Source organism: Aplidium turbinatum, chromosome 11 (genome assembly GCF_918807975.1).
Source record: "Aplidium turbinatum chromosome 11, kaAplTurb1.1, whole genome shotgun sequence".
Taxonomy (NCBI): domain Eukaryota; kingdom Metazoa; phylum Chordata; class Ascidiacea; order Aplousobranchia; family Polyclinidae; genus Aplidium; species Aplidium turbinatum.
Window position 1 is genome coordinate 24078241 of NC_137482.1, and position 15187 is coordinate 24093427.

The window sequence follows — 15187 nt, forward strand, 5'->3', positions numbered from 1 at the left end:
ACTATCATATTTTGGCCACATATAAATCACTACAAAACAACATCATGCTCGGCTTGATTAGCGGAGGAAGAGAAAAGGGCCATCCCAAAACGAAAAGACACAATATGGTGATGAATGACTGCAGGATGGGCATGAAAGAGCTGAAGGAGGTTGTGAAGAATCGAGAAATGTGGAGGGAGAGATTCATACAGTGACCGAGCCGAAATCGACTGGACAGATTATGATGATGATGAGTTTCATACCATGATGTACCATTAACTTTACAATAAAAGTAACTGATAATAGGAACATAGAGACAAACAATACCTTGACCTTGCCCTTCATAGTTCATGTAGTACTGAGACATTCATAAGATTAGAAGTCCTACTTTCTGCTGCAATCAAATAATTCTTTCGAATTAAAAAAAGTATTTTTCTCTGCCATGTCGTTTTCCAAAAATCTCTATCACAGAGCTGATATTAATTTTGTTTGCCAAAGACCTTTCAATGTTAATTATGGCTAAATCTGACAAGCGTTCCTGTTTCATGGAAGAGCGAATATACGTTTTCAATCTTCTTAAGCAAGAAAATGACCTTTCAGCTGAGCATGAAGTGGCAGGAATTGTGGCAAGTGTTTTTACTGCTTTTGAAAAACATGGCAAAGTTTCATCCAAAGAATTCGAAATGACATATGAAGCCAATTCAGATGCGGTATCCAGCTGACAACAACAGTCAAGATTTTGATAAATACATTTTTCAGCTTTTAGGATGGTGCGATCGAAACCATAGAAATCGGACAGTATCTTAAAACTTTCCTCTGCTGTGCTTTGCTTGAAAATTACATCTGCAAGTGCAGTAAGAACATGTGAATCTCTGCTGCTGAATCTCCTCTTCATTTCATAAACAACCCTATCTAAAGCATCATAAAAAATTTCAATTCTTGCTCTTTCCTCTTCTGTTGTAAACACTTCACCACCTTGTTCTTCGCCACTTAAAGCCTGTACCCTTCGTGATGGTGTTGATCGACGAGGTGGAAGGGAAGACATTATTTGACTTGCTTCTGAAACGTTTTGTTTCAAATTATCACTCATTTGACAGGTCATCTGCCAAATGAGTGAAAAAGCCTCTTCATTTCGACAGCTTAACAGAGTGCTTATAGTTGCTTCTCCAGTGCGCTTGGCAGTGGCAACATCCATGGTCTTGCCTTGGAGATAGCAAACTAAGGCATTAGTGTTAGAAAAAATGACTTTCAATACTTGCAAGCCCAGGAGAAATTCAAAATTACACACAGCGATTAGAAGACCCCGAGCATCTACAGATGTCTTTGCATCTTTATCATGGCTGAGTGTTGTCAAAGCTCTTGCTATGCGCACAGTTTGCTGCACTACACACTTAACAGCTTCCCAACGACATGTCCAGCGAATTTCACTGAGTGATTTTAATTTCAGAAACTCCTCGCCATTGACATTCTTCAAAACATGTTCTCTTTTTGGAGTATGAAAGAAATTGTGCAGTGATTGCACCAACCCCAGTGCATATCTCAAAACTTTTATGTTTTCCAGAGTGTCCTGTAGTGCCAAGTTAAGTAAATGACCATAACAATGAACATATATCGCATGGGGAGCTACTTCTTTAACTTTGGCAGCAACACCTTTCTTTGACCCAGACATGTTGGCAGCTCCATCAAAGCACTGGCCAACAATGCCATGCATAGGAAGACCAAGATCATCAAGAGCTTTCTGAATTATTTTAAAAATGACTTCACCTTCTGTTGTTGCTGCTTCATAAAATCCAATAAAACTTTCAGTTGTATTACCATTGTGCAAATACCGTAAACAAATGGAGACTTGCTCTTTATTGCCAATATCTGCTGTTTCATCAACAATGATGCTATAGTTTACAGCTCTCTGTACGCTACTGGCAATTTTCTTAGAGACAAGTGTAGCTACTATATGAAGAATTTCATTTTGAATACGTGGAGATAGCCATTGCACATGATGTTCAAGCTGTTTTGACAATCTGTCAGCCAGCCAAGGGATGTCATGACAACGTAGATGTAGAAGCTCTAAAAAATTTCCATGATTTACATCAGAAGGATTTTGAATGTCGATTCTGCTTTCTTCAACACCCCTTTGACTAATATTTTGCTGTGCAGTATACATTAAAGTTTCAATGATGACTTGTAGGTATTCCCTATTTCTTTTGACTTTTTCTATGTGTGCATTACTAAGCTGTACCATAACTGAAGTATTCCGTGATTTGCTGATGTTATAATTTAGCCATTTAGTCATTGCCATTTGATGTGAGCGACTTTCTCCATGTTTTCCGAGTTTTTCAGGTTTTTTCCAGTTACTGTACACAAACAAAATTCCAGAAAATTTTTTACATGGATAGCATTCTATCCCTTTCGTTGAAACATTAAAACTTGTCCACGGATACTTTTTGAACAGTTCAGGATTAAAATCTCGTTTTGCAGTTTCCCCTTGGCATTGCTTTTTGTCATACAAACTTAAAATCGGCTGGTGAGGACCTTCTGACACTGTAGCATTTGTTATAGTTGTAATTTCTTCCTGATCATTTGACACACAATTTTCAATAGAATTATTACTTTCTTCTTCCTGGCTTAAATCCATAACTATTGGTTCTTTGTTTATAATCTCGGCAGATAATTCTTTCTCGTGCAAATCATGATCTACTATTTCTACATTTCTGGCAGATGTCAAATTTACAATTGATACATGAGTGGCCTCAGTATTTTCTACATCCTTATCAGTGTTTGCTTCATTAGCAACCTCCGTAATTGTTGACTCTTCATCTGCTCTAAAGCTTGTGTCGCTGTTGGAAACATTCTGAGCTCTTGTTGTACCGATACTGAACGTTAACTGCCGTTGCTTTGGATCTTCATTGACTTTTATAAATTTAACGTTACTATCCTCACTGTGTATCCTCTTCAGGTGTTCTTTTTTGTAATCCGAGTAAAACCTTTTTTTGCACACTGTACATTCTACCTTATATCTGTACGATCTTTTTCTAGAATCCATTGCTTAGCCTATCTTAAAAATAACTTATCTGTGTTAAAACACCTCATTGAGTATTCAAGTGCTTTAACCCATATCCTCCTGAATCAAAATTTTTTTGTAATTTTTTGTATGTATATTATTTTTAAGGTATCTTAACCAAATTGAACAATATTTTTGAAAAAAAAATTTGGGGGGACAATTATCAACAATTTTTGGCCTGTCAGTTTAAACTGACGTTAGGAGCAGGAGGGGGCATATAAAATAAATACGAAAAAGTTTTCTCGGTCAGTGTTTAGTCTAATACGTATTCAACCAAAGCAATAATGGAAAAGGACAAACAGTCAAGAAATCACTACATGTTAACGAATCAAATAAATGTCACAGTATCAAAAGATAGGAATGTTCTTGGTTGATTGAAAGTCTGGCGATATTGATTTATCGTATAAATGTACTTTATATTGGCTTGAAACCATTTTGTCTCACATGTTCACCCGGCTTGAGTTCAGCTGAAAGAGCCCAATTCTGACATCATCTATTTCATGTGGTACTCCTTAAAACACTCAGGATGTAGGCCAACATTGCAGGTTTGACAAAAATAAAGGAATGTTCCAGAACATCCTGGTTTGGCGCAGTGGTGTTGCTTCCCTTTTTATGATCTAGTGTTGGGCAGTTCTGTATTTTATATGGGGTTGCGGAGATGCCCTGGGTCCTGAAACAGTATATCTGAAACATCTTTTCGATAAAGCTGGTGGTAACTTTCAACAACTGATCTTCTGAAGCCCAGAGCATCTAAACGAATTTCACCAGCATCGGTCTTGCGATGGCGATATATTTGAAAAGTATTGTTGACTGCCATATCAATACAAAAACGAAATAATGGCCACCACCATTTTTTGCTTCTCAAGTTGATCATATACTTTGAAACATTTTGATCCAAACGGTCAACACCACCCATGTGTTGGTTGTAAATGTGTATTGCATTTGGCTGCTGAATATCAATCTTTTATCTCTCTTGCTTACTATATCGCTTCGCTTTTTGCAGTGGGTCTTTTCCTGCAAAGGTTGACAGAACATTTACTACTTTTCTGTCTTTCCATCGGATAGCAGCAATGTTATGTGATGTCTCCACAGCAACATCCGAGGCACCTCTGTGTAACTTGTCAACTTCATTAACTCGCTTGAGGGGAGGATTTTCCATGCGGTTAACTCTGGCTGTTCCTGTAGCTGCAATAGACTTTTCACGAAGGTATCGCAGAAGTCCGGGACTTGTGAAAAAGTTGTCCATAACCACATGATAGTTGGAACTGGACTCGCTTTGTGGAGGTAGATGTTGCATCAAATGAGCTTTTTTTTGTCGTATCCAGGCTTACACCCGGTGGTTGAAGATTTAGATTAAGTGGACGGGAAGGCAAGGAAGCCAATCTTCGTGTCCACCTTCAGGCATGTCTTTAACCCTGTAGCGCCTTATGTTGCAGATATGCAACAAAGATTTTTAGAAAGTACCTACCTAACTTTGTGAGAGTGAAATGAATATTTCTAAAGAAAATAAAACACAAAATGCTTTCAATCGACTTGTTATCTCATAGCCCAATGTTGCAAATTTGCAACCAATTATATACACAGCTAAATATTCTTTATTGGCTGTACTACACCTTTTGAAAAAACATACTGAAAAATTGATTTTTTTTGTCTTGGGTACTACAGAGTTAAGTGTCCTGCCAAAGACACAGCTACATGCTCTTGAGCGGTGTCGAACCGGCATCTCGTACTCTTCCAGCTGGGAGTCTTTTCCTGCATAAGGGCGGAATTGTACGCAGTAGCCTAACGGCTTCGCTAGCACCCACAGCTTATAGCCAAACTTTATAGGCTTCCCATGAATGTATTGTTTTGCTTTCATCCACACTCACATGTTGTTCAGGTTTGTAGTTTGCAAGGCATTGTTTGTTCACTGCATCAAAGAATGGCCGAAGTTTGGAAAATTTGTCACTTCTGTCTAATTGCTGGTTGTCAGAGAGATGAAGAAATTGCTTACATTCTTCAAATTCATTTTTTGTCATCAGTTCAGTTACCATTTGGTTGTTGGAATCCTTTCGCCTCTGCCAATACATCTCTTGTTGTCACATTTGATTAACAGAAGGATCGCTATAAATGATTTCAACTTTTTTAACGTCATGTAAATGTGTGATTGCCTTTTTGCCTGGCATAGCCTACTTATTTGCTTCCATTTGGAAGAGTACGAGATCCAATTCAGCATTAGCCAACAACTGTCTACCACATAGATTGTCTGGAAAACAATCCATTTTACCACCATCATCTTCATCTGTATCCATGCCATCATCTTCAGGAGGAAATATAATTAAATTTTCTTTAGACACGACTTCTGATATTGATTCGTCATCAGTTTCTAACCTTTCAAGAGCTTCCAATGCTTCAAAAACTGTCAATTTGTTGCTATCATGCAAATGTTTTGCCATTGCTGTGCTGTATGAAATCAAAAGATGTATGATATATCACTACTTTTAACTTCAAAATGAAACAGTTATACCATATTACGTTCACCAATTGACCTAGATTAAGTTTTCATTTGCTAATATATCAACGTTTTGCTTGAGAATCAAAATGTTTGCAAAATATATAACCCCTAAACTCAACTATTCTGCACATAATTTCTAAAATCATTTACTATTTACATGCTCCCATCTGCCCCTAGCGTCAGTTTAAACTTACGGAAGCGGAAATGGTACAAAACTTAAACAAACAATTAATTTCTTCTAAGTATGCAAAATATGGATACAGCAATGTTAGTTCTGACTAATTTTGTGGTTTATGTCATTATAAGGCGATCCAGTAAAAATTGACACCGCTATAATTTCGAACAACAAAAAATATCCATTTTGGAAATTTGATCCGTTATATCCAGTCGAAGGATAAACGGAATTTCACTAAATGTACTGTAGTGTTAGGTACATACCTTACGAACCTCATAACATACTAACTGGGTTTCGACAAAACGGTTTGTAATCTAGAAACCATCTAAATGTGCTGTCAGTTTAAACTGACGGTAGGAGGATAGGCCTATGGGTTAATTAATTCTCCATTGTATAACATTTATGCCAATGAGGTAATATCAAAATTAAGATAGGCATACACATCCAGATATAATGTTTTAGGTATGTTGCTCTCATAGTCAAATTTCTGCAGTATTGCAGGCGCTTGATAACTGCTGACATAACATAACTGCTGACATCAGAACCAAGGGCTATACATCTGCAGTAAACTATAGTACGGTACACATAACCAATGCATGCTATCGAGCAGCAGTAACTGTTGAATGTTTGAGCTAAAGACTATAAAAGTATGCTTTCTACATTATCACAAGAAACACTTTCTATGCATGCAGCTTGCCAACATTTTTTTACAACCAGAAAAAGCAGGTCAAGTTAATGCAAACAACTGGATCTGTCTCCACAAAACAGAAGTTAAGGTGTTAATGAAAAAAAGTGGAGCTGCCATGTTTCACACAAGATCTTACAAAGCAAATATTTTGCAAGCTTGCATGGCAGGTTTTGAGTTTCGAAAGCTTTGAAATAAATGAATATATTATGATTGGTTTGAGATTATATATTTCAGCAGTAGCATTTTAAATGTTGGTGAAATTAACATGACACAGTTGCATAATAAACTAGATATTTTTTGTTATTTTGGGGCGCAACTGCATCATTTTAATTTGGGTAGTTTTATAAAAGTAACCAAACAAAGCTAAGCAACACCACAACAATAACATTATATAATAATACATTTAACAGGTATAACATTTTTTTGTTAAATGTTCTGGTGTTGCTTAGCTATGTCCGTTTATGGTTGAAAAAGTACTGTAACCTCTCCACCCAAATTGTTTTATAAAAGTATTCACCAGATTTATATAAATTCATATTTTGTAGTTGCCCAAATCAAGATGATGCATTTATGGATATTATGAAAAAAATTAAAGACTTTGTAAATTTTGATGCCGAAGCAACTGCATCATGCCAATTTGGGCAGTTTTATAAATAGACTATGATCAGATAATTTCATATTTTTTGTTGCCCAAATCTAAACAATACCTACAGTTATGAAATGGGGAAAATTAATGAATTTTTTCATTCTGGGGAAACTGCCTCATGCTAATTTGGGCAGTTGCATAAACAGACTAATCAGTTTCATCAGATAATTTCATGTTTTCAGCTGCCCAAATCAACACGATGCATTTGTGAAAATTAATACTATTATAGCAAATTTTGCGTTTTGATTTGGGCAGTTTCACAAAAGTATTAGAGACATATTTTGGTGGCTGCCCAAATTGGCATGATGCAGTTGGTTAAATGCATTTCGTACCGTACTACAGTTTGATCACCATGCAATTATATGTACAATACATCAATACGGGTGTGCCAAATGAAAATTTTGCGGCACATTTCTTATGCAAATAAGAGGCTGTACTTAGTTTGATAGATAAAAGACATTAATTTATAGTTTTTCTTAATTCATGCGATTTTGTAGCTTTTCATATAGCAATTTTTGCCCGAATAATTGCAAGATTTTGCCCGAATTCGCGACGTTTTGAAACAACAGGGGGGGCGGCTGCCCCCCCTGCCCCCCTGGCTCGTACGGCTATGTGTTGAAGAGACTTTTGATGCCCAAACCATAATCGACCATGCACTTTCAGATGTCAACGAATGCGATGACATCACTAGCTGCCACAGCAAAGCAAATTGCACCAACACGGAAGGGAGTTTCACTTGCGCCTGTATGGAAGGCTACACTGGAGATGGTGCAACACATTGCACAGGTTCGTACAGCGATTTGAAGCATACAACGCTGAAATAAGCTTTTGTGCTCGTTTGGCAAAAGTTCTGTTTTGTTTTTATTACTCGACTTACTATTTCCACAAAATGCATTGTTTCAATCAAAGGCTCACTAGTCCTGCTACAATCTACTTTCTAACAACTACATTTCTCCGCACAACCATTCCATTACCTGCGCCATGTGTTGCTGCAGCTTGGTGGATTGAAAATGATCAAAAATAGTGTTTTTGAATTTCCTTGAAAGTTTGTTCAAATGGAAGGAAGGTCAAAAAACGACGTAACTTACAAGCAAAAAAACTTTGCCTTGACTTTGTCACAGAACCTAAATTCTATGATTACAGCGGCGAAAGACATTGGGTTTAAAGCAGTGGTTCCCAACCTGGGGTCCGTGAGAAAGCATTTGGGGGTCCGTGATTACCTTGATGAATTTTGGAAAAAAAAACTTTGTTCTATAGGCTATGCATGGATGTAGCACCAGCTATGCTCGGGAACAAATCCAGATTTGCTGCTTAGTAAAAAACGAAGCTCTTCGCGTGGTTGTAACCCATTGCATCTTGCACAGGTACGCCTTAGCAGCAAAAACTTTACCAGCAAGTCTCTGGTCACAGCGGTAAACCACAATCTCTTCGTGGGAAAATTGTAACATAAGATTCTCGGATCCGTTCGTCTGTATGTAATGACCGAAAGAGAAACACTCTGCTGAAACGTCTATTCGAGAATTGTATTTCTGTAAAATTAGCCCGCGGCTATCGAAAATGGGGTGCAACGCGATACACCACTAAAAACTTGTCACTACAACAAACTAATTAGATAAAGACGGAACTTTCGTCCAGCTGGCAAGCACTAAGCAAACAGTTAAATATGCCACCAACTTTCAAGCAACCGTTTTTACGAATGACCAGAATAATTTGCAATATCTCAAACTCACGTATGCAGTTACTGTGACGTCATAGTGAAACATTGTGAAGCAATTCTCAACAGGTGTGATACAAGTCTTACGAACGATGGTGCAATCTTGGCTCATTTTTAGGAAAAATTCCATGATGTAATACGCTAAGATTCAGTAAACCTGAACGGTTTTTATATGACGTTTGAGTTGGTGAACCATTGTCGGGAACAGTCTCAAAGAAATTCCGACGAATTGCGTGAAAGTCGTTAATTTCATCAAAAGCAGAGCTGTAAACCACCGTACTTTTAAAGCGCTCTGTCATGAAGTAGGGTCAGATTACGAAGTACTTTTGTATCATTCTGAGGTAGGCTACGTTGGTTATCTAGAGAAGTTTTAAAACGACTGCAGCAGCTAAAAAATGAGGTATCAACTCTTTCGAAAGCAAAAGGAAGTCCCCTCTCAAAATTGTTTGAGAGTAAAATGGCATGGCCTATTAAGCCGATATTTTCGGTCATATTAACAATGTTAATCGTGGTATTCAAGGACCAGGTGTGACAATAATTGATGCAACTGAAAAACTGAAAGCGTTTTTAGACAAGTTGCCCGTTTGGAAACGCAGATTGGAAGCAGGTAATTACACTAACTTTCCAATGTTAGAAGATCTTATCTTGATGGATGATACTCAAAGAGAATGTACTCTTTGGATCTCTATGACAGAAAAATTTTGCGCAAACTTAGAAATCCTGCAAATCTCATTTCAACGTTATTTTAATTTAGAAAACCTGCCGAACGAATTGAAACATGGATTCAAAATCCTTTTCTTTTTGACTTGAACAACATTAGCGATGGCGATCTCAGTATTCATTTGAGAACAAAAGAGTTATTACGCATTGAAGTTCATTCAAAAACTGTGGAAGAATTTTGGTGCTTACAACTGCAAGCCTTTATTGTTTTGTTACCATTCATAACCACTTATCTTTGCGAGGCAGGATTCTCAGCTCTTGTTACAATAAAACTAAACATCGTAATCGCCTGGACGTTGAAGATGACATGCGTGTTGCATTGTCAAAAACTCAACCACAGTTCAGCCGTTTAGTTCAGGAAAGGCAACAACAGCCCTCTCATCAAATTTGCTTACGTTGAAAATGTTTCGGCATGGCACTTTGGGTCACCTTAATATTCAAATACTGCTGACATTTTTTGAACAATTCATTCATTTTCTTGTTTGAGCAACTGTTTAACCTGATATTTGCCGCAGGAGTCATAGCGGCAATGCAATATGACACAGTGCAGTAGTTGAGTAGCATAACTATTACAATAGTCAATAGTATGTAATTGAGTTTCAGGCAAAATTTAGGTAACGGTCCACAGAATCAATAATTTGTCTAAAGGGGTCCGTGACAACAAAAAGGTTGGGAACCATTGCATTAGAGAGAGAAAAGCTTATCACGTAAAACAGGGGTCGGCAAACTTTCTGTACTACTGGGCCAAATCTACAAACTTCCGGTAATGTGCGGGCCGCATAAATTTCAACCTATAAACAATCGCCACATTATCCTTAAAATCATGGCGCACCTGCAACTCCTATTCCTGTGTCTATTGCACAATGAGACGTGTTTGTTGCCGTTTCATATTTATTATCAAACACGTATTAAAACGCAATGCATTGTTTTTATTTACTTATCATTTATCAATGTGAAGGATGATGTTGTTTCTGTGTCATGGCCAAGGTGTTTAAATCAACTGGCAACTTTGTTGATGATATTTGCAATACGTCATTCAAATGACGATCTGACAGGCGAGTGCGAAGTGTATTCTTTGCGTAATTCATTTTTGAAAAAAGCTGCTCACAGCAATATGTGCTTCCAAACATGCACATTACACGTTTTGCATTGTCATACAGATGAGGATAGGTGGATTTATGGACATATTCTTTATAAAAGTTGGCAATTGGAACTGAATCGTGGAAAATTACTGCATAAATCAGTTTCGCTTCTGTTACGTCATAATTGCACATAATCAATGAGTGCTTTCGCTTGCGTCATTCCTCGACAGTGGGTACATAATTTTGAGTAACGTCAGACCATAATTTTGAGAGATTTTGTAGCGTACATAGGAGTTACCGAGTAATGTCGGGACACATGTTAATAGAGCTTTTTGTTATGATATAAAATAAATTCATGCGTAGATAATGATGAAACTTTAGTTTATGCACTAAAAGTAAGATCGTTTGAGGGCCGTAAAAAGTTTGTTCGCGGGCCGAAGTTTGCCGACCCCTGACGTAAAATATGAAAAGGACCTTTGTAGTTTGACTTGCATTATTGCAGTCACTGATTGGTCATGCCATGCCATGTTAGTGGTGAACAATAATTAAAACGTTTTATCAGTTTATTAGCCTACAACTTAGGTTCAACAAAGTTAACTCTCTACCAAAAACACAATTGTAAGAATAATCTTCACTGAAATATGCAACTTCTGTACAATTACCCGTTGAAACATAAAAGGACTAATAATTATGTTGCACACAGCAAGAAATCCATGAACAATTGAGTGGTGGTGGTGGCATAGTTTCTACGTACAACTGAAGTTGAATGAAGTTTAAGCAGAATAAACGCAAGAGACCCACAAAGAGAAAACTTGGATAAAAAAGGAGTTGCAGAGCTGGTCTCAATAAAATTTCGGAAAATGTTATATATTTTTCATCTCACGCACGCGTTTGTGCTCCTATATTGCTGCTTATTTTCAGATGTATAGTGCTCATTTTATACTTGAGCTTGAGATTAAAAGTGAATCGATTTAATGTATAGTTACGTTTAATTTGGGTAAGTTTTGGTTTGATTCCAAACCGAGTCGTTACAAAGACTGTAGTAATGTCATCTAAAAGGGGTTTGAATAATTTGTGAACACTCTTTGCCAGCAGGGCACGACAGTCGATAACAATCTACATATTTCGATATCAGAGCTCTGTTCAGTGAGTGTTCACCTGCCATGTACTCACAGATACAAACGAATGCGACAATTCCAGCAGCTGCCATAGGAATGCAAATTGTTCCAACACGCAAGGAAGTTTCATCTGCACTTGTACGAATGGCTACGTTGAAGATGATACTGGAGACTGCACAGGTTTGTCTCTAAGGTTAACTTTCTATGAAATAAAGAAAATGAGGAGATTCTGAATATCTGAACTTCAATTCTGGCATTCTATCAAACGAAACTAATTAACCCTATCTGAGCTGCTTTCGTACGCGGACAGTACGTCACGGGCTATCTTAGCCCCGTGCTAATTAATCGCTAATAACCGGAGCTATGAAAATCACAGAGCCAAAATATTTTACAAGATAATAGCCATGTGTTTTGTTAGTACAGAAATTAAATTTTTATCCAAAAATATTATTGAAATAAAGTATTTGAAATGTAAAAACGTTAGAAAGTTGGTTTTTATTCTAATTTCTTGAAAATAGCTTCAAACTTTCATCAAACTTAATCAAATCAAAATCAAACTTAACAAAGCTAATCGGAGTAATTCAAATTAGCGAAGAAGCTTTAAGGCATAAATGAATTCTTTTTAGCGGCATACGACTGGATCGCGAATGTTTATAAGGATTGTTTCCAGTGCTGCAATAGAAATAAAACCATACCCTGAGATGTAAACTTACAAACAGACGTTGAAGAGACTTTTGATGCATAAACCATAATAAACGACCATGCACTTTCAGATGTCAACGAATGCGATGACATCACTAGCTGCCACAACAAAGCAAACTGCACCAACACGGAAGGGAGTTTCACTTGCGCCTGTAGGGAAGGCTACACTGGAGATGGTGCAACAAATTGCACAGGTTCGTACAGCGAGTTGAAGCATACAACGCTGAAGAAAACTTTTGTGTTTATTTGGCAAAAGTTACGTTTTTTTATTACTCGACTTACTATTTCCACCAAATGCATTGTTTCAATCACAGGCTTACTAGTCCTGCCACGATCTACTTTCTAACAACTACATTTCTCCGCACAACCATTCCATTACCTGCGCCATGTGTTGCTGCAGCTTGGTGGATTGAAAATGATCAAAAATAGTGTTTTTGAATTTTCTTGAAATTTTGTTCAGATGGAAGGAAGGTCAAAAAACGACGTAACTTACAAGAAAAAAATGTGCCTTCACTTTGTCACAGAACCTAAATTCTATGATTACTGCAGCGACAGACATTGGGTTTAGAGAGAGAAAAGTTTATCACGTAAAATATGAAAAGGACCTTTGTAGTTTGACTTGCATTATTGCAGTCACTGATCGCTCATGTCATGCCATGTTTGCGGTGAACAATAATTAAAAGGGATTTATCAGTTTATTAGCCTACAACTTAGGTTCAACAAAGTTAACTCTCTACCAAAAACACAATTGTAAGAATAATCTTCACTGAAATATGCAACTTCTGTACAATTACCCGTTGAAACATAAAAGGACTAATAATTATGTTGCACACAGCAACAAATCCATGAACAATTGAGTGGTGGTGGTGCCATAGTTTCTACGTACAACTGAAGTTGAATAAAGTTTAAGCAGAATAAACGCAAGAGACCCACAAAGAGAAAACTTGGATAAAAAAGGAGATACAGAGCTGGTCTCAATAAAATTTCGGAAAATGTTATATATTTTTCATCTCACGCACGCGTTTGTGCTCCTACATTGCTTCTTATTTTCAGATGTATAGTGCTCATTTTATACTTGAGCTTAAGATTAAAAGTGAATCGATTTAATGTTTAGTTACGTTTAATTTGGGTAGGCTAAGTTTTGGTTTGATTCCAAACCGAGTCGTTACGAAGATTGTAATAATGTCAAGTAAAAGGGGTTTGAATAATTTGTGAACACTCTTTGCCAGCAGGAACGCGACAGTCGATAACAATCTACATATTTCGATATCAGACCTCTGTTCACCTGCCATGTACTCACAGATACAAACGAATGCGACAATTCCAGCAGCTGCCATAGGAATGCAAATTGTACCAACACGCAAGGAAGTTTCATCTGCACTTGTACGAATGGATACGTTAAAGATAATACTGGAGACTGCACAGGTTTGTCTCTAAGATTAGCTTTCTATGAAATGAAGAAAATGAGTCGAGTCTAAATATCTGAACTTCAATTCTGGCATTCTATCAAACGAAACTAATTAACCCTATTTGAGCTGCTTTCGTACGAGGAAAGTACGTCACGAGCTATCTTAGCCCCGTGCTAATTAATCGCTAATAATCGGAGCTATGAAAATCATAGAGCCAAATATTTTTCAAGATAATAGCCATGTGTATTGTGCGTATAGAAATTAAATTTTTATCCAAAAAATTTATTGAAATAAAGTATTTGAAATGTAAAAACGTTAGAAAGTTGGTTTTTATTCTAATTTCCTGAAAATAGCTTCAAACTTTCATCAAACTTCATCAAATCAACATCAAACCTAATCAATTAAATCAACATAAAACTTAATAACGCTAATCAGAGTAATTCAAATTAACGAAGAAGCTTTAAGGCATAAACGAGTTTTTTTTGGCATACCACTGGATCGCGAATATTTATAAAGATTGTTTCCAGTGCTGCAATAGAAATAAAACCATACCCTGAGATGTAAACTTATGAGCTCATGTTGAAGAGACTTTTGATGCACAAACCATAATAAACGACCATGCACTTTCAGATGTCAACGAATGCGATGACATCACTAGCTGCCACAACAAAGCAAATTGCACCAACACGGAAGGGAGTTTCACTTGCGCCTGTATGGAAGGCTACACTGGAGATGGTGCAACAAATTGCACAGGTTCGTACAACGATTTGAAGCATGCAACGCCGAAAAAAACTTTTGTGCTTATTTGGCAAAAGTTCCGTTTTTTTATTACTCGACTTACTATTTCCACCAAATGCATTGTTTCAATTAAAGGCTTACTAGTCCTGCCACGATCCACTTTCTAACAACTACACCTTTCTGCACAACCACTCAACTACCTGCGCCATGTGTTGCTGCAGCTTGGTGGATTGAAGATGATGAAAAATAGTGTTTTTTAAATTTTCTTGAAATTTTGTTCAGATGAAAGGAAGATCAAAAAACGACGTAACTTAAAAGAAAAAAAGTGCCTTCACTTTTTCACAGAACCTAAATTCTATGATTACTGCAGCAAAAGACATTGGGTTTAGAGAGAGAAAAGTTTATCACGTAAAATATGAAAAGGATCTTTGTAGTTTGACTTGCATTATTGCAGTCACTGATCGCTCAAGCCATGCCATGTTTGCGGTGAACAATAACACTGGTCAACAAAAAAACATTTTTTTTTCTTGCATGGGCTTTGAGAACTGATTTAGGGTAACTTTGGGGTGCTGAATCCGAATCTGACCTCAGATTTATCCTATCACGTCAGTTTGTGAGATATGATAACAGAAAATTGCTACTTTTGTCAAAAGTGGAAGATTTG

The 15187-nt window shown here is 37.0% G+C and overlaps 1 protein-coding gene across 1 annotated transcript; it reads right to left on the reverse strand.

Annotated features, from left to right (window-relative positions):
• Positions 1-397: 397 nt before the first annotated feature.
• On the reverse strand, positions 398-3019 carry LOC145780343 (zinc finger MYM-type protein 1-like). Its single transcript, XM_082592044.1, has one exon. It carries the CDS (start codon positions 3017-3019, stop codon positions 398-400), a length of 2622 nt encoding a protein of 873 aa, XP_082448170.1.
• Positions 3020-15187: the final 12168 nt, after the last annotated feature.